General features: G+C 36.8%; 1 protein-coding gene across 11 annotated transcripts in view; it reads left to right on the forward strand.

The window, feature by feature from the left end:
* Positions 1-24,982, forward strand: part of NOL4 (nucleolar protein 4) — a 244,283-nt gene that overhangs the window by 165,034 nt on the left and 54,267 nt on the right. For 6 of the 11 annotated variants that reach the window (XM_081149210.1, XM_081149209.1, XM_081149216.1 and 3 more), the window contains 2 exons: positions 1,634-1,813; positions 17,271-17,384. In XM_081149210.1, the coding sequence (XP_081005336.1) occupies positions 1,634-1,813; positions 17,271-17,384 (294 nt within the window). Of the gene's footprint in view, positions 1-1,633; positions 1,814-2,560; positions 2,753-17,270; positions 17,385-24,982 lie in introns of all 11 variants that reach the window. The other 5 variants (XM_081149207.1, XM_081149211.1, XM_081149213.1 and 2 more) reach the window with 1 other exon arrangement.

The raw sequence follows: 24,982 nt of genomic DNA on the forward strand, positions 1-24,982 counted from the left end.
GTGTATCACAGGGTGTGTAGAGAGAATAAATTAGCTTGGCATATTTGAATTCAGATTATGTGTATTATAAATGTACATTATAAAATTTTCCAAATATTGCATGTTGCCATTGAAAAACATATTCTATATGGTGTATTCTTCAAACTTATGGAATATTTGCCTTGTGTTCTATTAGGTAATTTTACCTTCTTAATGGTTTGAGCTGTAAAAATATGCTGGTTTTTAAATTTTAACTTCACTTTTAAGGTCAGTTATTTATTCTAGTTTAATTTTTTTCTTCTCTTATTATACAGTTAAATTAGTGTGATCCTTAAAGCATGCTTACACATATGTTATCATTTCACGGAGGCATTTTCAAACACCATTGATTTAAAATTTCTCATTGTCAAGGTCTTTCAGAAGGATTTTACTTTGTGGATAGATATGAGAATAACTGCTGCTGTTGACAGATATTGTTATTTATCTGGAATCACCTATGTATCTAAATTACTCTGTGTCAACTCTGTGTCATTTCCCTGGCCTTGTAATGATTGATTTCTGTACCACTATAGACTCAACTACAAGTGACTAAAACCCAGATTTAATCAAAATACAAGGGGGGGTGAGGGTGGAAGATGCATTTCATCGTACATCTGAAGAGTGTTTGGGTGAATTTCAAGCACAGTAGAATCTAGATGTTCATATGATGTTGTTAGGACAGTTTCCGTTCTGCTTAGTTCTGCTGGATTCAACTTGATTTCAGTTACAGGCAAGGTTTGTTGTTGTTGTTTTCACCTAGAGGTGAAGTTGAGGCGCACACAAATAAGGCAGAGAAGGTGGATGCCTTAGGATTGCCACTTTCACTCGGCGAAGAGCAGGGCCTGTTTCTGAAAGGAAAAGATGCTGGGCTGACAGAGAAGTAGGAGGTACCACAGCAGGACCCATGGCTGGTCTTGGAGACAATTATCAGCTTGTGGAAATTGTCTTGGTTGGCATTTCCCATCTCTTACACATTAGGAAACACTAACCTCGACAGATGATTAGGAGAAATCCTGGTTCCTTTTTTCCAAACCAAAAGTAGATGCCATCTTAAGACTCACAGACAATTTATAAACTAATTTTAAAGCATGTTGTCATACAAATAACAAACCTAGTCTCAATAATACTTTGTTTAATCCCTGTTGGGCAAGTCAATTAAACATGTCCACCCCTCAGTTTCCTTTTCCGTTTAAAGAAGACTAATGCAGTTAGACTGACTAGGCTCTGAGGTCATTTCCATTTCGGAAAACATGTGATTCATTGATTCCCTTGCAAAGTTGATTACAGGTTGGTTTTCCTTTTCTTTTCTATGGAACAGGGATATTGAGTGGAAACAGTAATTGCCCTCAAAAAGCTCAATTCAATAAAAACTCTGTGCAGTGATGGAAATGTCCCATGTGGCTATCGAGCACTTGAAATGTGACTGATGTGACTGAGGAAATGAAATTTAAATTCACTCTTAATTAATTTTGATTTAAATTAGAATAGCCACAGCTCTAGAATTATCGACTCTTTTAAACAAGACTTTCTTTAAGAAACAGTTGAAATAAAAAATAAAACAAAATGAATTTCGTGCAATGAATTTAAAAACAGCAATTTCCTCCTTTCCTTTCAGTCTCCTGCACATAGCTACTCAAGCTACGACTCTGGCAAAAATGAGAGTGTAGACAGAGGGGCCGAGGACCTGTCTCTGAACAGGGGAGATGAAGATGAAGATGACCACGACGACCATGACGATGCTGAGAAAGTTAACGAGACAGATGGTGTGGAGGCAGAGCGGCTGAAAGCTTTTAATGTGAGTCCTGCCACACTCCCGGTGCGGCTTAATTGTTACCACTTCACTTTCATGTTGTTGCTTGTTGGTAAATGTGGATATTTTAGAGACATGTTTGTTTAATTTACAGAAGGATTTAAAAAGTACATGAAACACTCTTTGCCAAGCAGACACCAGAATTGCTGTGTTTTGTTTAGAATTTTAAAGCCAAATGTCAGCTGAAAACTGGAGTTGTGTTGTGTGAGTATGCATGTTTCCCTAGTGGATGAAGGGGGCCTCAGCTTATTTCTCCGAAGAGTACGCCCGTCATCAGTTATTTCTTTTGCTTTCCCAGCTTATCTAATTATGCATGACAAGGGAGTCAGTCGTTTGTTTTCAGAGCTTAGTACATTGTGCAGTGTAGCCATGTAGCAGTCATGTTTCTCTTCAACAGAGAATTTTATGGGGTGCTTAATTGTCGCAGTCTACTGTTACCTCCTGATTTTTTTCTACACGATAGTCTATACTTTTCTGTCTGTCTGTGTCTGTCTGCCTTTCTCTCTCTCTTTCTCTTTCTCTCTCTCTCTTTTTATCCAACCACTTAGAAAGTCTTTAAAGGGTGTTTTGCTTAAAATTTCTGGCTTTCCATTGCAAAGTTCTCCAGTGAATAAACCAGAAAAAGAAAAAAAGAAAAAAGAGTATTTTCCTATCAGTAATCAAGACAGGACGCTAGGAACAGCAGAGAGCAGCCCTCCAAACCCTTCTCCTCTGTCTCCCTCTTGCCAACAGATGTTTGTCAGGCTGTTTGTAGATGAAAACTTGGACCGAATGGTCCCAATCTCTAAGCAGCCCAAAGAAAAGATCCAGGCTATCATTGACTCATGCAGGCGACAATTCCCTGAGTACCAAGAGCGTGCCAGAAAGCGCATACGCACTTACCTCAAGTCCTGCAGGCGGATGAAAAGAAGTGGTTTTGAGATGGTGAGTTTTGAATGAAAACACAGCCCTAGATTCCATCAAAATCCCCCATGTAAACCATGACACTATTTATTTTTTCATCTTAGCGTCTTTTTCTTTTTCTTTTTCCATAACGTCAGGTCAGAGGGCTTGTTTGCTTGTCTGTTCCCTTTCTCCTTCCCCCTTCCTGAGCATTCATCCCCTTGGTTCACTCAGAGGGACTCGGCGCGAGCGGCGCCCGCAGGCCCGCCTGCTGTCATGTCATAGGAAAGGGGGTGCTCTCAGTGAAAGCCCCTGCGAACCAGCCTCTCGGTGTTTGCTCCCCCTGCTGCTAACGTGGACGTGGGGTGCACCAAGTGTGATGAAGCACCGGGTGCTGCGTTAGCGGGCATGTGAGCCTGGCTTTCTGTGGAATCACAGCACCTGCATGGGGCCAGCTAAGGAACACCGTTTTCATGCCAGCGGTTAGCAGAGAGCAAGCCTCGAAAAGACAGATCAGGGGGTGAGACTCCTCAAGTGAAGAAGCTTTGTTGCACTCCTTATATCCGTGTGCCTGCGGATGGAAACAGGAGCTTGTAGATTCAGCTGGGCTTTTTAGGTGGCTGAGATTATACTGATGTTAAATTACTTACAGGTGGAAATCAGATAGCGATGTGTGTGTTTTTTTTAAACTTGATTCTAATTCACCTTGCTCTCTAATTGGAAACCTATAAATAGTGCATACATTTACAAGGTATTTTTTTAATTTTTTTATGTATGTGAGCAGAAATCATTGGAAATTTTCTGAAACCATTTTTTTTTTTTTTTCTCTCTTGGCTCCATAAAAGCCAAGACAGTTAGTGTCTGTGATCTGTGCCTCTCATTTATTCCATGTGATGGGCTAGGAGTTGGTGTGGACAGGAGAGGTTTCAGAGGATGTCATATTTGAGAAATCATTTTTCAGGAGTGAATGAAATGACAAAGGTAACAAATCCACTGTCTACTATCGATTTTTCTACATTGGCTTGTAAAAATATCATTGATATTTTTTGAAAAGAAAAATGACTGTTCTTATAGAGAGGCAGTCGTCCGCCTAGATGGTGAAGAGCACAAGGTTTGGTCCCCAGGAGCCTGGCTGGGAGTTCCAGACCCACCCCACTGCGGCTGTGTGACTCGGGCAAGTCACTTCAACCGCCTGTGCTCAGACACCTCTGAGATGATACCAATTCCTAATTTATAAAGCTATGGGAATTATATAAACTGTCACATGTAAAGATCCGTGACCCATTTCTGTCACACAGTAATCACTAAATAAATCTTAACTCTGAAAATATTATCAATCAAATATTTAATTCGTCATTTGAGAAAAGCTTCCCAGAATGTTTCCATTATACAAGCAGAGAACCCTCTCTTTAAGTAATTGCTTATTTCTCAGAAGCTACATGGAAATCCAAGGCTGTGGTACACAAGTCATTTTAAAATAAAAATGGCGTAGCTGTGTCTGATCAAACTGAATTACGACAATAGAGATGATATAAGAGACAAGGAGATATACAAATAAAGCTATTTTTCTCATTACAAAATTATTAAAAAATTATCACCTACCCAGGAGGAGAGAGGTGACAGACAAAAAGGAAATCTAAACAGGTGTAAACGCCCAGAATCCTGGCACTGACATCTGATCTGGTTCAGGACAACTAAGCAGTTGTTGTGAAATTCCAACTAAAACTGTGTCTTATTCAGAGTACGAAGTACAAAATATACTTTACTTTTTCAGTAACAATAAAGATGATAATATTATATATCAATATTTCTTATTTTAATAGCATCTGGCATTACCCTTTCTTCCTAATCTTTTAATGTTTAGAGATTCTTCTTTTTGGTAAAATTTATTTTTCATGGTGATCGTTTTTCATTAATCATTATTTAGAGAGGAAAATCATTGTCATGTAGAATTCTTAATTTCTCTGATGCATATTTGAGACATCAGTGGGTTTTTCTCATTGATTGTATTTATTTACTTCAGTGGACATCTGTTTGTTGTAAACCTCGTGCTGTGCACAGAAGACAAAGTTCACTACTTCAAAGTCAAGTGGTTTTATAAACTAATCTTATGCTGTAGAGGAATGCTACTAAATTTAAATTTAATAATTTTCACTCATTCTTTATTTAATAGATGCATAATGCACATAACATTATACAACTTAATAAGGAGAAATAGAAGAGATGTCTGACCTGTTAATTAGGAAAATATAACATATTCCCTGATTATTGTGATTCATTGAGTTGACAAGTTGCAGGAAGTGAAATGCTTAAGCAGTAATACAAGGCCTAATATGATTAAATGTTAAATGAACAACATGGATGAAAATTGATATTGAAGTTTAGCCCATTTTTTGTACATTACTCAGTAATGCACTACTGGAAATAACAGATTAAATCTGCCATCTAGTTGACAGTTGGAACTTTGACTTGTCTTATGTATCACTTCATTGTCATGGAGCTTGGGGAGGATTATGCGCCACTTTGAATAGTTGTCATTATCTGGAACAGATAGGAAAAGGCATGAGTAGGACAGATAGTGATCACAGCTAAATATCGTACATGAATACTTTTGTCATCATAATTTTTAAATTTAATATACTATCAATGGGTATTTTAAAAAATTGAGACATTAAACAAAAAATGTTTTTTCTGTTGTGTTTAGTGTAGGTAGACATGAAAAAATGTATCATTTTCAATATGTGATTGTTTTTACATGCAAAGTATTGTACAATACTCAACACATCAACAAGGCAACCTAAAGAAGTTTTTAATATATTTTTACAATGGTTTAGGATTATTTGGTAGGGGATTCTGTATTATAAAATGAAAGGGGCATTCAATAAACTTAGCTTTTCCAGTTATTTGGGATGTCTAAGCCAGGAGACTCCTTAAGTAGAGTGAAATATTGAATTGTATGTTTCCTGCTGACTTTGATTAAGAAATTCAAAGACATATTCCCATAGAAGTGCTTTATCACACAATATTTTAGTAACATACTTGAGAATCTTGGCATTCACTTTGACTAATTTTCTGCTGTCATTAATACAAAATCTATTCATGTTTAATTATTCTACATTATCCCTCAAGAATTTACATTTCAACACAAATACTTTTAATTAACTGCCTACAATAATTAGAGTACATATTTATACATTTTTATTTAACTGGAATTATCCAGACCCCACAGATCTTGATTGCTTAAGCAGCCAAAATTTCTGTCATCACTATATTTTCTATAGTACATGAAGTATAATAACTGTATTATGATACTTTTCTACACATTTTTCACATTTTTAACAATACATTGTTAGCAAACATCTCAAATGATAGAATCCTCAGTGTTGAATATAAAAGGGCATGTTTTGTGAAATAAATCTAATAAGTTTGATCCAGAGTACTGTCTTAGTTTTCATTAGATTTAAAAAATCCAATGAGTTAAACAGCCATTAACTTAATCCGTAGACAAATATATCAAATTGTTATTGATTCTATTGTGTGGCTTTGGCAAACTACTTCACCTACTTTTTTGAAGAATATTTGTTGATTGTTCCAGAAAAGAAATGTTTCTTCAAGGTGTCCTGATCTTAACTTCAAGAGCACCTATAATAGATAAGATCATAGAGACAAAGCTTTATGAAAAAGGTGGGGTTGGCCTGCACCTGAGTATCATCTGTTATGTGATATGATTTCTCTTTTTGTTTTCTGAGTTTGCGTTGTTAGAGACTCACCATGCTGCAGAGGTTTAATGCATTTTTACAAAACTCAAATGAAAATATTTAGAGAAGATAGTTTCTTAGACTCTCAGTCCTTCATTCCTCCTATATCTCAGATTTTGCTACTGTAACCAATTTAGATCAAATATCCTAGATATTTGAATTCAGAAAACTCAGCCTCTTGAAAAATGACCTATTTACTGGCATTTTAATATTATGTATTTGAAGCAATAAGTCTCATGCAATTTTTTTTTGGTAAAATTTTGCCAAGGACATTGTCCACTAGGTTACTTAATGTCCACTACAAAGACTTTATTTCAGAAACTTCTTCTAGAAGGTAAAGCAAGAGAAAAAATTATTTCTCCTGAGGAAAGAGTGCTTTTATGTTTTCTCATCACTAATCCTTAGTGTAACTTTGTATGTTCATTTTTGTACCTTGCCATCAGCAAGTTCAGAGTCAAAGTCTTTCTAAGGTCCCAATTATCTTTTTGCTTAATTTATTTCAGTGTGCATATTTCCTTGGTGGCTCTGATATCTATTTTAGGGGAAAACTGAGTTAGAAATTTTAAAAACAAATATGTAAGTAATCTAATTATGGAAACACCATACTTTCGTGCCACCTTCTAAATTCTTAGTATGTGTTTTTAATTATATCCTATAATACCCTTTTCAGTACTTTTGATATCTGACCTTCTGATCTTACAGTTCTTTCATCAGAAAAGAAGTCTTTAATGCTTAGGAAATAGCACATTTTTAAGAGAATTTGACTAATTACATCTATCGCTTCTACTGGTCTAATGCAGCCCAGAGTAAGAGGGATCAGAATTTGTTTTTAATTCACAGCTTTCCTGATATGAGAAGCATTGCAAAAGCGACAGTGACATTTGCTATTCCTTCTTTACCAAATAGAGATACCATAAAAAATGAATTAGAGCGCATCTTTAAACTAAAAATTTGATCAGAAGCATAGCCGGTCCTTCATGCAAGATCTTGATTAAAACTTGATGAGCCTGTGCAGCCAGTATTATTTAGGACGTTGCTCCGTCAGCCATCCCAGCTCTCCCACATTTTCAGTTTTTCTTCTTCAATGAGAAGAAAGTTTCTCCTCTTCTGTGAAAAAGACAAAAAGTTTCCAGAGTCCAAGGAAATGTTTAAGCTCATTCATAACTCCTCCTCTTTCACAATCTGAGCCCATCTTTCTTTGCTGAGTTCTTTGAAAGAGCACTTTACAGTCACAGATCAAACCCATCGTCTCTGGCTCTCTTGATCACCCCTCCATCAAAATTCTGGTTGGTTCTCCCCAGGTTGAGTTGGTTCCTAGGAAGATCACATCACTGCATTTGCACCGCATCCAAGGACTGCACCCTCAGCTAAACCGGCCCCATTCTGTTGAGACTCTTGTTTCCATCCCTCCTCTTTTTTTCTTTTTCTTTTTCTTTTGGGCACCTCCTAAGATTCTGGGCTTGGCCATGCACCGCAAGGACCCTGTCCACAGCTGCAGAGGCCTGCCCCTGTCTACCCTACTCTCCAAGCAGAATCCCCGTCATCTACAAAGCTTTGGCGTTTCATTCCACATGTGAGCCAGACATTTGACAAATGTGCTGTTGTATCTTCACCGAAGTCTCTATATTCCGCATCACCCATTCCCTTCACCGACGGTCCACCTTATCCACCAAGTCACTGGCAAATCCCTCTTGACTTGCCTGTTTCTGGCACTAGCACCGCTGCTGTCGTTTACACCAGTGTTCGTGACCTCGGAATGAGATCTGACTGTTCATTACGCTTACAGCTTGCATCCTACCCCTCATTGAAATCTATTTATTCTTCCTTTGCTGGGTAGTCAGACCCTACTTTTTCTACCTTCCTGTCTACTCCCCTGTCAGATTAAGGGCTTACAGTCCTAGCCTTGTCTAACTCATACCTATGTTTCTGAATAATGCTTTAAACGCGGTTCCATCTCCTGCTCCCTCCCTACCACCTATTCCTAGGTAGACACAGAACTAGGATTTGTGCCTGAGAATTATAAAATTTGGGGCCTTTTTTCAAATTAAAGGAGTGCCCCCCCCCCACACACACCCCTTTCCTCTACAATTAAATACAAATTCTAAGTAAAATATTTTTAAAAATACCTTGCTAAGCTCAAAAGAAAGAAAAGGAAATTCCCAGGCCATGACATTAATAGAAAACTCATAGCTGTACCTGTAAACCCGTAAGTTGATAGGGTAGCAGACGGGAAGGTGGGAAAGTGGGGTCTCAACACCCACTCAAGTTCAGGAGACATGGAGTTTGGTTTGTGACTAGGCAGGACTACGAACCGAACACTGTATATAAAGCTCGTACCCTGGGAGGGCTACTTCTCTATTAAAGGGGAATTAAAACATCTACTTACAACTCTGAGAAATAAAATAGGCATTGTAAGCATTGAAATTAAAACCTTCCTTAGGTGGCTTAAGTAGAAGATTCAGGCAAAGAGAAAATCCATAAACACAAAACTATGGGAATTACAGAAAAAAAGAGAAGGGAAATATGAAAAAATAGTTAAGCCGGAGAAGAGAATGACCAGGACATGGCTAAGAGGCATTCCAGAGGAGAACTTAAGAGGAAGGACAGCATTTAAACAAAGGAGGAGGGACAATATTTTAGAATTCAGAAGACCATTGAATCCTGGGAACAGAGAAATAGGCCAGTCCTGAGCAGTATACATAGAAACAAATCCATACCTATGTATATCACAGTAAAAACCACAGACCCAAGACGCCCTTCAATGTCACCAGGAAGAAACGAGAGATTATTGAAAACAGAAGAACAGGATGAACACACTTCTTGTCCTCAAAAACACGTGTAAGAGACAATCTTCAAAGTACTAAGAAAAAGGCCTTCAAAATTTTTAGAGAAGCTACTTTTAATCTACAAGTCAATGTACAGCCAAAGCTACTTCCAGAGCGAGGGAGAGAGAGAGACTTCAGACGGCTACTGAAGTTCCCACGCCCAGGCCGGCCCTGGATGGATGAAGGGGTCCTTTAAGAAGCAGGAAACTGAGCCCAGAGGGAGACCTTGGAAAATGAGCGGTATTGGTGAGGAAATCTGAAGGAAATCTCCCCGACTTTATGGTGGTTTTTATCTGTGCTTTGCCAGTTGTTACTTGTGGACCCTGTAAACCTGAGCTTTAATTTATTTATGGAAAACATGTAAACAAATGGCACTTATCTTACACATGAAAACCAGGAGCACTTGAAGTGACAATGTAAAAATGCCTACCTACTGCAGTACGTGGTATCTGAGGAACATGATAAAATGCAATTTAATCTGAAATTTCATTCCACAGTTTCCTTCACTGGGAAACCCTCGCTGTCTTTATCTGTTGAACTACTTGGAGAACTGAATCAATTATGTCTTTATCTACTTAACCCTCACTTCTAGCTAAGAGCAGCCTTAAATCTCTCTCTCTTCTGTGTGCAAATTTTAATTGTGGTACCTCTTTTGTAGTTTTATTTTATCCTGTCTTATATTACTGTTCCTTATATATGGGCCTTAGCTCCCTAATACAAAGTCATATTTCTTGAGTACTATGCTGCTTAATTTGTGCATATCTGTATCACCCACAATGTTGTGTATAGCGCAGTTAGTTGCTCATGGAAGCTGCTCAATACATGTTCAATTCAATTGAATTAAAATCATTGAATGAAAGATGAGTGAGTGGATGAATATTTACTAATGTGTTACTTTGTGGTAGAAATTAGTTGGGAGATAAGCTAATTTTTATTGTGTACTATGTGCTTCACAGTATTCTGCAATTGGCATTTGAATTTAAAAGCTAATGCTGACTGAAAATTTAGCCTAATATATTTTAAATCTCTTGGGAGTTTTTTTCCTCTAAACAAAATAGTTATATAACATTTCATTTTAACTCTCTTTTTAACTCTTGAAACACTATTTAAAAAATATTTTCATCTATTTGGCAATTAGTGTGAATAGGTACTGATATTAAATGTATGAATATAATTTTGTATAGTTTTTGGTTTCACATGTAAACTATTAGGGAAAAAGATGCCATTATCCACAATAATTATAAGTATATACAGTCACTTATTTTCAGAATTGAAAGGTGATTCCTAATGGAGATTTAAATAAGTGGTCACTTATTTAAATGAAAACATGTCATTGTGGTTGATAATTTCATTTATCTTATTTTGATCTGAGTTATTGTCATACAGCATTAGCTAAACTGGACTTCTAAATGTCAACTATAAGACTATATAAGTATATAAGTATACCTAAGTGTCATCTATAATTCCCCATGTATTTGTGAAAGATCATTATTAAAGGCCAATAATGTTTTAAAATTAAGGCCAAAGCACAGAGCATCACTTGATAGTAAAATATTTATAATCAAACCCTCAACCCAAGTTAATTAGCATTTTTGTTAAAAACACACTTTTAAATTCCTTTTGAATTAGTTGAGAATTCTCTCCAGAAACTGGAAATTCCAATGGCTCACATATAGCTGGGTCCATGGGCTCAAATATCAGGGGTTTGATTCTCTCCCATTTCTTAACAAGGCTTCTCTTGTGTACTGGCTTACTTCTCAGATGGGTCCTTGCTGCCTATTGGGACATGTTGCCATCAGCAGCTCTTAGCTTCTATTCTTAAAATTTATAATCCAAGTCTTCCAGCTTCAGGTTCTGGTTCCCATGAAAGGACTTGGATTGGCCCTTTTTTGGATCATATATCCATCTTTTGGTTCAGTCACTGGGAATGAAGAGATGAATTCCTATGATTATCTAATCCTAAATCATGTGGCTAGAGTCAGGTCATTGAGATGCTTTTGCTTAGAATTTTCACCAAAACCATCCAGGATGAGGTAAGGACAGTTGACTTATGTTAACCCACATTCACCACCCTTATCTGAAATCTTGGATCATCTATGGTTCAGAATTCAGAACTTTTCAGATTTCAGAAACATGCTAGAGTATATATTCTGTTTATTACATAACACTCACAGTGGGGTCTAGGAAAACATCTCATATACAAATGTATTATTTCTGCCACAAAACATATGAATATGCACAGGAAGTAGGAAAAAGAAAGACTGTAAGTATTCTCCACGTCATTTTTTATGCCAACTGAGTTTGCTCCAAGTTTGTGAAAATCTTTCTGTTTACACAATATTAGGATTTCAGAATTGCCAAGAGTTGAGAGTCTATAACAAACACACTTTATTGGATTTGTATTATACCCTACATGATCGGCATTGTACTAGCTTGTAAAGTAAACTCCCTGATGGCAGAGACAGTATTGCTTATCTCCGTGTCTTTGGACTTGGCACTGTTCCTGACACATAGAAAGTACTCATTAAATATGTTTGTTGAATAAATAAGTGAAGCTATCAGTGATTTTATGTATATTACTTCACAGAAGTAATTCTAACAACAGCCCCATGATATAGAGATTATTTTTTCTATTCAGAATTTACTGACGGACAACCTCAGTTTTGCCCCGTACGAAAAAATAGAGATAATGATACTTGGCAGGGTGAGTGAGGCTCAGAAAGATTAAATAGCAAAAGTGGTCAGACAGATTGCAAGTGGTTGATTACACAATAATATCCAGGTCAGTCTGACTTAGTTGCTAAACAGTTACTTTATTCCACTGATGTGTACAAACGACGCTACCTAGTTAATCAAAGGGATTCCTTAGGATCCCTTTCTACACAGCCTGTAACAGTTATGCCTTTAGGTGCAGGTATACCATTTTGGGGAAATAAGATATGCATATCATCTAAGCTACGGGATTCTTAAATTATATATTTTTAGAAAATATCAAGATTAGAAGAAACCACTTTAATTTAGGGCCCTATCTAAACTCTGACTACTGAATCTTTTGCTCTAATTATTTTGAAAGAGCTCATTCTACTTATAACCTTGGGTGTGTGTCACTGTTGCTCCCAACCTGGCCTTGTCTAATACTTGATTAAGCTATACTGAAATACTGGAGTCTAGAGGGTGTTGCCACATTGACCCGTGAACAGAATCTTACATTTTTTAAATTTCTTTGTACATTTTTATAATTTTAAAAATCCTAAAGCATCTTAAATATACAGCAGTAGTTCAGAGGACTCGAACATTGTTTAGTTTGTAGTTTTAAGACCAAAAACTGGAAGAGTTTGTTGGTGTGGTGGTCAGATCTACATGCACATATAAGGAAACACACATTTACATTGTGCCAACAGCAATCACATCTGAAGTCCCAATTAAAGTGTGAATTTTTTGAACTCCAAAAGCACCATGTGACAGTTTAGCCATATGTTTAATGTAACAGCCACCCTGATTTGGGTCTAGATCATTATTATGATAAGAACAGTGCTGGGAAAAGATCAGCACATTCCAGTTGAGAATGACAGTTAATTAAGAAGTGACAATTAGTGAGGGGTGCTTAGCATTATAATTATATCCTGGGAAAGAAATCGGTATCAAATCTTCTCAATCTAGGTATAAGTCATATAGAGTGTAAGATTATATACATTTTGAATAATTTAAAAATCTAATATGTATATTAAGATATATTAAGATATACATATTGAAATATACATATTAATAAATAGCATATTTACTCAGCTCTATTCAACCAGGAGAAGTATTGTTTTCATAAATTATCTTTTGAATTCTTTGCATTTGATTTTTTTGGCAAAATATTTTTTTATCTCAAGTTATTACCTGGAAGCTTCTGTGTTCTATGGCCACTCTTACTGCTGTAAGGGTATCTTTAGCTCTCGTCTCTGGAGGAATCCATGTCTATAGCCCTTAACACATTTTGCTAATTGTCTGCCAGGAGACCTAAAGCAGTGATACTTAGAATAAGCTCTCTACTAATCAAATGTGGTGAAGGAAAGGAGAGTTCCCATGAAGATGGTTCTCAGAACTCAGACTAAATAATAGTTTTAAAGTTCTCTGTGATAAAATTGTTTTTCAAAGAAGGAAAAAAGATTAATTTCCTTAGTAAGTACTTTTGAGCTATAAAAATATATATAAAAGCCAAACTATGGAGGAAAATATCAATAAGACTTTCATATTTAGTGTCTTCTAACGGGTGCAGCCTAGCTGAGCTCCGTGTGCACTGAGGAGCACTGGCATTGATTATTAGCTCATCGATATTAGGCCCTGGGGGATTTTTAGCAGGATTGCCTCCCCAGGGGTAAAGAGCCTCTCCACTGGCCTTTCTCACTTTGGGTACGAAGTTCAGCTTTATTATGTCTCATGGACAGTAATTTCTTGCCACTTTCGGTTGTTCCAACATGAAAATCCTGTGAATTTAGATTGCATCGGGTTGAAACATGTGGCAGAACTTAGATAAGTTAGATATTATCTTTGTGCTGTTAGTGGGGGGGGGGGGGGTGGTTAAAGAATTAATAATGAGATATATTAGGATTTCAATCACTTTAAAAAGAGGAATTAAAGATCTTAGTATATTCTTTGCTTAAGTGTGAAATGGGTTTTGCTGTAAATGGATTCCTCCCCAGGAATGTGTAGTATGTAAGAGCTCTAGCTTTATTTAAGCTCACCAAAGCCCTGCTTGTAAAATGAGAATATGTAATTCTTTACTAGGGATTAGTCCCAATTTATCATCAGATGTAGATACCAGTCCAGGTGTTTCCACAAACAGTTGTGTGATCTTGGTCAAATTACATAATCTCTCATAACTTCAATTTATTTTTTTTCTAAAATATGAATAATATATAAGTAATTTTCTCAAGGGTTGTTTGGAAGACTAAATTATATAATGAATCTAAGCTTTTTGTATTAATGCCTGCACATCCTAAGCACTCAATATAAGTTAGTTATTAATATTTATTTTAAGATTAAATTATGGTTCTGGTTTTCTACTTGGAAGTACATATTTTATTATATATTTGAGATATAATAAATTCTTTGAAAATATATATTCTTTGAACTATAATACAGATTTTTAAAAATTCATTTTTTCCCTTCTCTTCAATGAGCTTGAATCAGTTGTTATGATTATAATAGTTAAAGGGCTATATTTGGTTGGCTTATTTTTTAGTTAAGCACAAACGTTTGTATGTCAGGATTTTTTCTTGGATATTTTATATTATTAATGACAAATTATGTAAAGAGAGTGAAAGAGTTGAGAACTGGGAGACATTAAACGGGTTCTATATCTAGCTCAATTTGTCCTTTGACAAATTACTTTATCTGTTCGGGTTGCAATTTCTTCAAACTTTAAGAAACTTGTTCTGAATGATTTCTATAGCTATTTACAGTCACTAAATTATAATTCTATAGTAAACTCAGAACAACTCTATTTTCAAAATTATACGATTTACCTACTGGCAATGGCTCATCATATATCTTTGCTTCTACTTATTTTCTCCACTTAAAGCAATAGTGCATTCTTTCCAATTATCTCGAAGTTGATTTTTTAATAAAATCTTGACATATTAGGTTATCCAGTAACCTTTAAAAATATCTAAGTCCACTCAGCATGGACATTATTCTAGTTTTTGAGAAGACCAATTTAATATATCTGGGAAAGGCCCAACTCTATCATTTTTCTCTGAAAGGAGAATTATATAAATTATCATGTATAACAAGTTGTACTGTTCTAGTAAAAGTCATTTTCCATTTTATTTTTAAAAATTAAAACAGAATTTGAGAAGAAATGCCACTGATTTTAATTGAAAGGATATATTACCTTGTATTCTCTCTGTTCAATGAATTTTTTATGCATTTAAGGAATCTGTTTATTATTCAATTTAATCAGTCTAAAAATTGCATAGTATATATTTATATATAGTTTCAAAATTATTCCTAATTTTGAATGGAGATAACCAATAAAAAGAGGAAAATAAAGTTAATGAACAGAACTACATCTCTTTGAGTTTCATGTGCTATCAATAATTATTCTATGTACAGTCTCTTAATTTAGTCCCTAGAACCAGATGAAGGGTCTAATAATATAGTTTATAAAGGTGTGAATGTGCACTTATATCTGAACAATGCTAGCTACAATCAAGTATATAGTTTTCTTTTTTTTATAATGGAATCTTCTTATTCCAATTTTCCCACAATACCTTTGCTTCAAAACATAATTCAGTCAAAAAAGGACAACATTGTGTACCTAAGTCCCATGTGGTTTAGGTTACATTTTTTAAGCCATGGTGTGGCTATCTTTTAATGAGACACTGATTTTGTAGCTTAATATATTTCTTATTCTGGGCTAAACTATCTTATTCATACTTATTGAAGGACAGAATGAAATCAAGAAACAGAATGAGATTTATATCTTTATGGCAGTTTCTTTTAGATTTACCTCATTTAGCCGTCCCCTCTCTTCCCGGCACGCGGTCCTAGCTTTCTAATTTCCTTCTCAAAACGCTGCTCCTGCATTTTCCCTGCCACCTCAGAGTCTCTCTTCTCTCTCTTTTGCAAAAATGACATTCAAAATATCCTCATGCTTTCTTGTCAGAGCTGTCTCGCCGTCAGTTCAGGCGTCTCACAGGGTTAGCAGATGGGGCCTGTACCCCACCGAGCTTGCTTTGGGGGCAGCTTTGAGGCAGCTGCAGAAGTCACTTCCAGAGCCTGCTCTCCTCCTCCTCCAGACAAATGCCACTGAGGGGTGTCTGTTAAAAACTGGTCTGAAGTTAGCTGTTCTAGAATATTGTTTGAGACATAAAACCCAGGATTCAGTTTGTTACAGCACATTTTACACTCCAGAGTTAGCCAAATGAATTAAGTACCATAAAGTTATGCTCATAGTCATTCATTTACCAGAAAAAAATAAAGGGCAGGTCTCTATTAGTTCAGAGGCCTCTAACAAATGGCATCTGTAATATTTTAGATTGAGACTGAAAACCCTAAGGCGGCACGCCGCTATATATGCTAGATTCCCAAAGGACCTTTTATTTTGTAATTTCATATTTCACTATCTCATCTGGTTTAATTTTCATGTTATTTCTTATCTTTCATTTGCTTATCTTGATTAAAAAACTGTTCAATATCATTAAGTACTTCATCTCTCAGTGAGATGATTTTGTATGTAATTATGGGAAAAGAGAATGGAAAACTTTTCTGATTATCACAAATGATAAGAAGAGATGGAAATAATTTTTAATTAATTAGGAGTTTAGTCGGGGGGGTTAATTTCTATGTGGGCTACACAGAAGATGGATTTTTAACATGTACCTAAAATTAATATTAGCTCATCTTATAAATAAAACATGTAGGCACACAATACATCTCACATCTAAAACATCAAAATTTTTGTTGTATTAACTACTGGCTTTTCAGTTTGTATTTAAATTGAAGTATTTGAAAGGATTTAATCGTATCAGTTGTCACAACTTAGATTGTAGTTCTTTATAGTATTTCATATTAATATTGTTTGACATGGTCTGAGTGTCTGTCAAGTTTTGCCCAACTCTGTTGCAGCACTGTCGCTTGTTTTTTTGTTTTGTCATGTGTTATAAAAGAACTATAGAACTTGTTTTATTTGCAAAACCAGTCAGCATTTGTTTCCACTGCCTGTTCAAACTCCAGCCTAATGGCCCAGACTAAATACTCATGACAGCGGAGTTAGAGGAATGAAGAATGGATCTGTGTAGCAACTAGAGCTTTAACCTCTAACTAGCTTTCATTTTTCATCTATGCAATTTCCATTTCCTCTTTTTATTCAAATAAGTTGAGTTGAAATAAATGGATATCCTCTGAGCTCTTCTGAGAATAGCATTGGCCAGTGAATGATACCGTTGATAATTTTTTCATGTTTCTCTCTCTCTCTTTTTTTTTTAGTCTCGACCTATTCCTTCTCACCTTACTTCAGCAGTTGCAGAGAGTATCTTGGCTTCAGCCTGTGAAAGTGAGAGTAGAAATGCCGCCAAGAGGATGCGTCTGGATAAACAACAGGTACTGAGGAGGCTTGCTGTCTGGTGCACACCAGCTAGAGCAAATAAGGGTAATTTAGTCTGATTTATGTAGAAGAGCAATGGATTTTGAAGTACAAAAAGATAGAGTTTTTGTGTCTTTTTAATACTTGAAAATGATTGTTCATGAGACCAATGGAGATCTAACAACCAAACTGTTTTGTGGTGGAAAATGGGCGGCTGTAAAATTGAGGAGTTATAATTCTGTTTAGTACCCTCTTTGAAGGCTAATTATCTGAGTAAGAGATCCTAACTGATCACTTACAATACTCGTGTAAATTTACCTGATCATTGGTTATGATAATGACCTGATCATGTTCATTTTTAATGAATATCAACTTCTCTTTAACTCCCTGTGGTCTAACTGCTAAATGTCAATAGGTTGTGCTGGGAGTGGTGAAAGCTTTGAAAGACGAGAAATCCATAAAATGGGAATATGAAGTACTGTAATGAAAATCTATACCCTGGGTTTACTTCCTCATTAATGAATCCTTTACTCTGAATCATTTGCTGTACACCCATTAGGTATCAACTTCCCGTGTCTCTTTCCTAAGGAGGCATATCCATGGGGTGTGGATGGGTGTAATTTTTCTTTACTATTCACTTACATTTCACTAGGTTTTTCCCTTAGTTTATCTGCATCTGTCTGTCTCCTCTCCTCATGTCTTGTGTGTCTTTCTTTGTTTTCTTTTTCTCTCTAGCCCTCTTTCTTAATTGTCCATAATACAGACCTAAATTATAACATAATTTAAATATTACACATAATTTAAATATTACACACAAAAGTATGCTGCGTTCTTTTAAATTATTTTTACAACAAATGATCTATAACATATAATTTAAATATTATACATAATTTAAATATTATGCATAAAAATATGCTGCATCCTTATTTTTAAATTATTTTTATAACAAATGACCGGAGTGCTTCAAATTTCTAATTGAGGATGGGATGAGAAGATTAAATTGTTAATCCAATTTTATTTTTCCTGTGAGCCAATGAAAATGAAAATAGAAAGATAAATAATTTTTTTCTGTTCCAGGCTTAAATATTGAAAAGTGTTTCAGAATGGCATTATTTTTACATTTTATGTTCTAATTAATATGGCACGTGCTAACAATTTTAAACAATGCAAAAGGTGAAGGCTTTAAGTAAAAAGTAGTATTAGCCTCGGATAAAATTTATATGAAAAAGCTGATTTTGAATTGGCTAAAAATTCTTCACCAACCGTGTTTATTCACACATTCATGTTCTCAGTTGTGACTTTTATCATTATTATAACTCTAAAATTTATCTTACTTAAAATGAATTATAATACTACAAATGGTGAGGCAGAAGTAGGTTTACAGTTGTGAGTATGCCAAGCACAGAGTTTATTCTTGTCTTAATTTATTAATTATTGTACTATTTTCATATGAACAACTGTAAACCTACATTTGCCCACCCTACCATCTAGTGTAGTGATCAAGATTGCATATTCTGGGGTTAAATTCACCTGGTTTTGATTCTCAGTTCTACTCTTCCTAATTGTGTGTCCTTCAGAAAACTATTTCAGTTCTTTCTGCCTCAGTTTCTTCATAAGCAAGAGAAAAATAACAGTACTAATCCCACAGGGTTGTTGTGAGAACTCTACGTGGCAGGTTTATGTTATGTACTTAGGTTTTGCCTGGCAAATACTAAGCATCAATAAATTCAGCCTAGGAAAGATTTAACTGATGTTCTAGCTTTTCTGCTGCATTGATTTAAGTAAAACTTCACAAAAAAAGAACAAAAACCTTAATAGTGCTATCTCTTATATAGGAGTTTTAAAATCAGACTAAGTCTATTTAAGAAAAGATCATAATTCTAGAAATTGGAATGGCAGGATTCTGGGATTGAGTGGGCTCTCCTGGTTGTCATCTTGCCATATATCCACCTAGTCTACACTCTAGAATATCCCTGCATAGTATCAGTCATATATAGAGTTGCTATGACTGATTCATGTTAAGTACTGCCTATGATATCACTCTGCGCCAGCCCTCAGAGCCGGTCATCCACCAGGATATGGTCAATTACTTAAGCACTGTTGGCCTCATCTGTAAAATGGGATACAAATATCAAATTCATAGGTTTATCTGGAGGACTTAATGAGGTAGTGCATGTGAAAGCATAGTGCATTTAATAAGTTTAAAGATGTATTACATTCACCATTTACTTGAATACCTCAAGTGGTAGGAAAATCCCACCTCCAGTACTAAAGGTTTACTTTTTACTAAAAGCCGTGTCCTATTGTCAGACAGCTGTAATCATTTTGATAGTCTTTAAATTGAGCTCAAATTTGCTTCCTAGAGCTCTACCCATTGAAGAAAAAGTGCTAGCAATAATGCCCTGGGAGGAGGGCATTATCTCACTACTGCCCTAGGAGGAGGGAGGAGAATGGGTGGGGACCAATGCTCCTTGACCCACCTTCCCATAGCAACTATTTCTTCCTCTATGTCCTCATTTATTGCAAGGCTCTGTCACCTGGGAATGTGGGATGCCCAGTATTACACCCCATAGCAATGTTCTTTCCAGGCCTAAAAGGGTTCAGTGGGCTTGGGTTACATGAGGAACATGGAAGAAATGACAAAAAATACATTTTGTGATTTATTGGAATCCTAATAGGCACTTTACAAACATTCATTTCATTTAGCATTTTCAACAACCGCATGAGAGCAGATATTATTCTTGTTTACATATGAGGAAACTGAGGCTGAGAGAAGTGGGAAGATTTGTGCCAAGGTTGCTCAGCTGCACGAGCAAGTCAGTGTAAGTTCCTATTACACGAGGCAGACACTCACCATCTCCCCGCGACCCTGTACCTTTTGCGTTCACTGAGGGAAAACCCATGTCCAGGGACAAACTCTTCAGGCTCATATCATTTGTGCCTCTGCTCGCAGTGTTTCTGACAGTGCGGTTTCTGTTGGAAAACTGCTTTATTCACAAAGATCTTTGCCCTCTTCCGTAACTGGCATCCAGGTTTCCCCAGTAAGCAAAATGATTCCAAGAATGATGTTTTTGTCTCAGTGTGAGCCTGAAAGAGGTTACACACTTCCCAAAGTGCTTCACATCCTCAGGGGATGTGAACACTGGTGCAGTGTGGGGTTTTATTTAAAAATATATTAATGATATTTTAAAATATCAAACCTACTTTTTTAAAAAATATATCTTTATTGAGTTCAGAGAGAGGAAGGGAGAGGGAGAGGGAGAGATAGAAACATCAGTGATGAGTCATTTGATCGGCTGCCTCCTGCATGCCCCTGACTGGGGATCAAGCCGGCAACCCTTGCATGTGTCCTGACTGGGAATCGAACCACAATCTCCTGCGTCCTAGGTCCATGCTCACCTGCTGAGCCATGCCCGGCCAGCCTCAAACCTACTTCTTGCTATGAATTCTATAAATTTCATTCGGCATGCCACACAGAGGCTTTTGCCAAGTGATTTTGAACCTCTCGCCAAAGCACGGAGGTGGGGGGATCCTCTCCTAATTGGATCTAAACCCTTGCACAAGCAGAGATAGCCAGAGTTGTTCTGGGTGTTGGCAATGACATCCTTCTTTGCTGTGAGCATTCTTAACCTAACTCACAATTCTGAGACTTTGCCCAGGACTCAGAGATTCTTCACCTCGCCCTTGCCTTTCTGTGGGTATGTAAAAGTTCAAAAACTAGGCTGTTAAAACCTGGATTCTATTAAGTCACACACCTGGCTGCTTGCCGGTTAGCCACATGTAGGGCTGTAAATATGCCTGCCCTTCCAAGTGTACGAAGCTTGGTGAATTAAGTGGGTTTTATAAAGCTCTTCTATCTAGGACAACAAAAGGTGCTATGGATACGTTAAGGATGTTTATAAGCCCACCTTGCACGAGAATCCTGGGGCGGCTTGTTAGTGTGCAGCCTCGGCCCTGAATCAAGCCAGTGGCAAGGACAGGCACCTTAGGCTTCATCAGGAATCAGGTTTCCCAGAACTGAGGTCAATCCGCAATGAATGATAGAATATGTTCAGCATTGCTTTCCTGTTAACAGGAAAATCTAGAATTTTTATGTTATCTAGGATAGTCTTCCACACTCTGACAATTCGAAGAGATGAGCAATGTCAGACTTCACTTGTATAACACTGTGACATAGCTCAAATGAAAAGATTGTCTTTTTCTCTACCTTTATTGTTTGGATATTATCTCATTGCTATTTTCTCAAAAAACAAAGCTATGTCAATATCCTTGGTTACAATTTATCTGAAAACACAGAGGCAGAAAGTGGGAGCGATTACAAGCAGCTACTTGCTGGTGATTTATCTCCTATCTGCTTGCTGTTTTTGAGATGACATATCTTTTATTCTCAGGCTGGCTGAAGTTTCTGAATAATGCGAGGGCTTCTTTAGTATCTTTTCTCTACTTGGTTCTTTCAGTCAAATTAGGGTGTAGTTCTGTGGAAGGGGTCACATCAAACCAGTGGTCAAGGGCTTCCCCAGCAGCAACACAGCAGATACAGCCCTCATGAGGGACAATGCCAGCTGACAGGGACAGATGGGAAATCAATATTGGGTTGTGATGTGACACTTTAACTCTGTCAGAAAGAACACTGTGGGGAAGAGGGAGAAGGGGCAAGGAAATGGTTAGTTGCTTGTGACATAATAAAAGTTGAGGAAGCAGGAAAAACATACTAGAAGCTGATGCGTCCCTAAGTTACAAAAGAAAATCACTGTTGGCACACCGGCGTGAAACCACGGCCCGGGACCCAGAATATTTAGTCAGCCCATAGTTCCCGCTCCTCCGTTTCCTTGCTCGTGGTGAATTCAAGACGAACTGGATCTCTTCATGATTTTTCCCTTGTGTCAGGGTACTAAGGAGAGGCCGTATTATTAAAAGCAATGTAACTGTAGGTACCAATTTTAAAATATGGCTCCGTAAGTGCCATGTCAGTTTCTGTACAGACCTTTTATCTGGTCATGGATGTATTTTAAAACTAAAATACCATGGTGAAGACATAATCTTTGACACAGGCAGCTTTCATTTTTCATTGGGCGGTTGTACATACTTACGTAAGCCAAAACGAGAGGAAAACAGTAAACTTGGATTCCTCATTCGCTGAGCTAGTGTGTCACGGAAGAGCAGGAATTCTGCAATCCGCCCATTTTTAACTGAGAAATCCCCTGTCACCATACGGTCATTTTGTGGCAGATTAATCTCCATAATTACTTTTGGGCATATGCTATTTAAATGAGACGATATTACATTTTTTCTCTTTTTCTGTCTGTGTATGTGTGTGTGTGTGTCTTGAAATGCTGACATACAATTTTTATCAAACAATGAATTTTTATCTCTTTTTTCTTAAATTGAGAGTCAGGTTACTTCCATATAAATTTTTTCCTTAATGTAGATATTTGCCTTCTATGATCTGCGTTTACGCCTGAGCAGGGGGGTGCAGTGCCCCATTTCCCTGGCCCCTCATGGAGACCCTCACACGGTTTCCCTCCCTTGTGGACTGTGGAGGGGACTCTGGAGCTGAGAAGCTTGCTTTCTCTTGGGGGTGTGTATGGGCTTGGGGGGGATGCAGGAACAAGCCTCAGGTTCTGGTTTTTTGCGTTTCTGTTACTCCTACTTTACTATTGGGAGTTCTGGCTTCATTGAGAATCCACCCACATTTGTATTGAAATGTGTGTTTTTATTTTTTTATTTTTAGGTACGTCTTTAGCTTAGGGTGTTATTAATTTCAAGTTGATAAATGTCAGGATATGAGTAGGTGGTTAGAATTCAGACAGAGAAATTCAACATGATATGTTGATACACTTCTCAGTGCCAAAGTCAGGGGAACATATGGTGTACTCAGTTCTCTGTGAAGACAGCATTTTTGTTAATATTATTTATTTTACAGCCAACTATTCTTAGGCTTCACAGATAAATGAAGAATCTGACATATTTGGTTTATCCCAATATATTCATTTTTGTAATTTATTTTCTCATAATTTGTTCATTCCTTGCCCTGTCTTTTCTCTTTAACTACTTAAAAACTCATTAGTTGCTCTGGAAAAACAATATTGTGTGTACTGGGAAAATTTAGCCATGGTCACAAATTTATTAAGAAATTAGATAATATAATAGCTTGACAAATTGGACTGTACTTCCTAAAGAAATTTATGATGTTTGACATGACCCATGTCATGGATACAATGAGACCAGTGCCTCAAGGCACACACTGTTCTGTTACTCAGCACCCGGGGAAAGCAGGGTTTCTAAAAAGCTGGGTGTTCCAGGTAGCTGAGGATTAGCATTTTTAAAACATGATTTTACTTTTGTTTTTAGTGGAATATTTCCAAAATATCAGTGCATCTTCATTTTATAACAAAAGGTTTCTGATCGTAAATTTTGATGGTGGATTTGTATGTTAATCTTCACTCAAGACTGTGCAGTGCTGACATTTTAGTTAGCTATAGGCATAGGTATTTCAGGACAGGTGACAGGACAGGTGACCTTCTAGAGTCCTAGAGAAAATCCTGAGGAAGGTCAACTTGCTTTTTTGGTAATTTGCCTCTTGTTCATAATGTTGAAATGAGCCTGACATTCTGGTACTCTTGCCAGCAATGTTGATCTTTTCTAATCAATTTTGCGAAAATGGTTCAATTTCATAAGCTTCTCACCTTTCATGAAGAAGCCCCATCTTCAGTGTCCTTTGCCTTGTTGTCAATATATTTTTGAAAATTTTCTTTTGCTTTGACCCAGTTGGTTTCCAGAAGACTAAAAGATAACCTATATTTGTTTTTATTTACACCCCACTAATTGGATGTAAGGAAAAATGCCTCTCGCTGTTGTAGGTGTTTATGCAAAACTATTTTCTGAGTCCTTACCTGCACCTTTCATCCAGAGAAAACTGATGCTTATATAGATCAAACACCAACCCACATTCATTTATAAGCCCCTTTTCGTGTTTTGCCTTGAATACAAGCAAGATCAAAATAGGATTTTAAATTACACAATTACATTGAAAGTCCAGTGAGATTCCTACCTTAAGATCAAACTTCTCATTTAACACTTCTCTAGTACCATTCCATCTTGTTGTTGTTGTTATGCTTTATTTAAGTAAACATAATATGCCCGGCAGGCGTGGTCAGTGGCCGAGCATTGACCTCTGAATGAGGAGATCAGGGTTCGATTCCCGGTCAGGGCACAAGCCCGGGTTTCAGGCTCCATCCCCAGTAGGGGACGGGCAAGAGGCAGCCGATCAGTGACTCTCTCATCACTGATGTTTCTCTCCCTCCCTCCCTCTCCCTTCCTCTCTCTGGAATGAAAAGATATTTTTTAAAAAAAGAGAAGTAAACATAATAGTGTATTCTAGCCCTGATATCAAGGACACTCAGGGAACTCTCAGCACATGGCAGGAACAGTTACTGTTTTCATCCCTGAGGTTTGTGAGTAGCCTCTGTTCCCAAATCCTCTAGAAAAATCTAAGTCCCGGTTCTGGAAAGAGGGCAGAGAGCCAAAGTACAAAAGAAGTCATAGCTATGACTATAAACTTAAGTGATAAAATAAGTAGCTGTAAGTGAAAAGTTTATCTAAATCCCAGAGGCAT

Source organism: Miniopterus schreibersii (genome assembly GCF_964146895.1).
Source record: "Miniopterus schreibersii genome assembly, chromosome: 10".
In the NCBI taxonomy this organism is placed as follows: domain Eukaryota; kingdom Metazoa; phylum Chordata; class Mammalia; order Chiroptera; family Miniopteridae; genus Miniopterus; species Miniopterus schreibersii.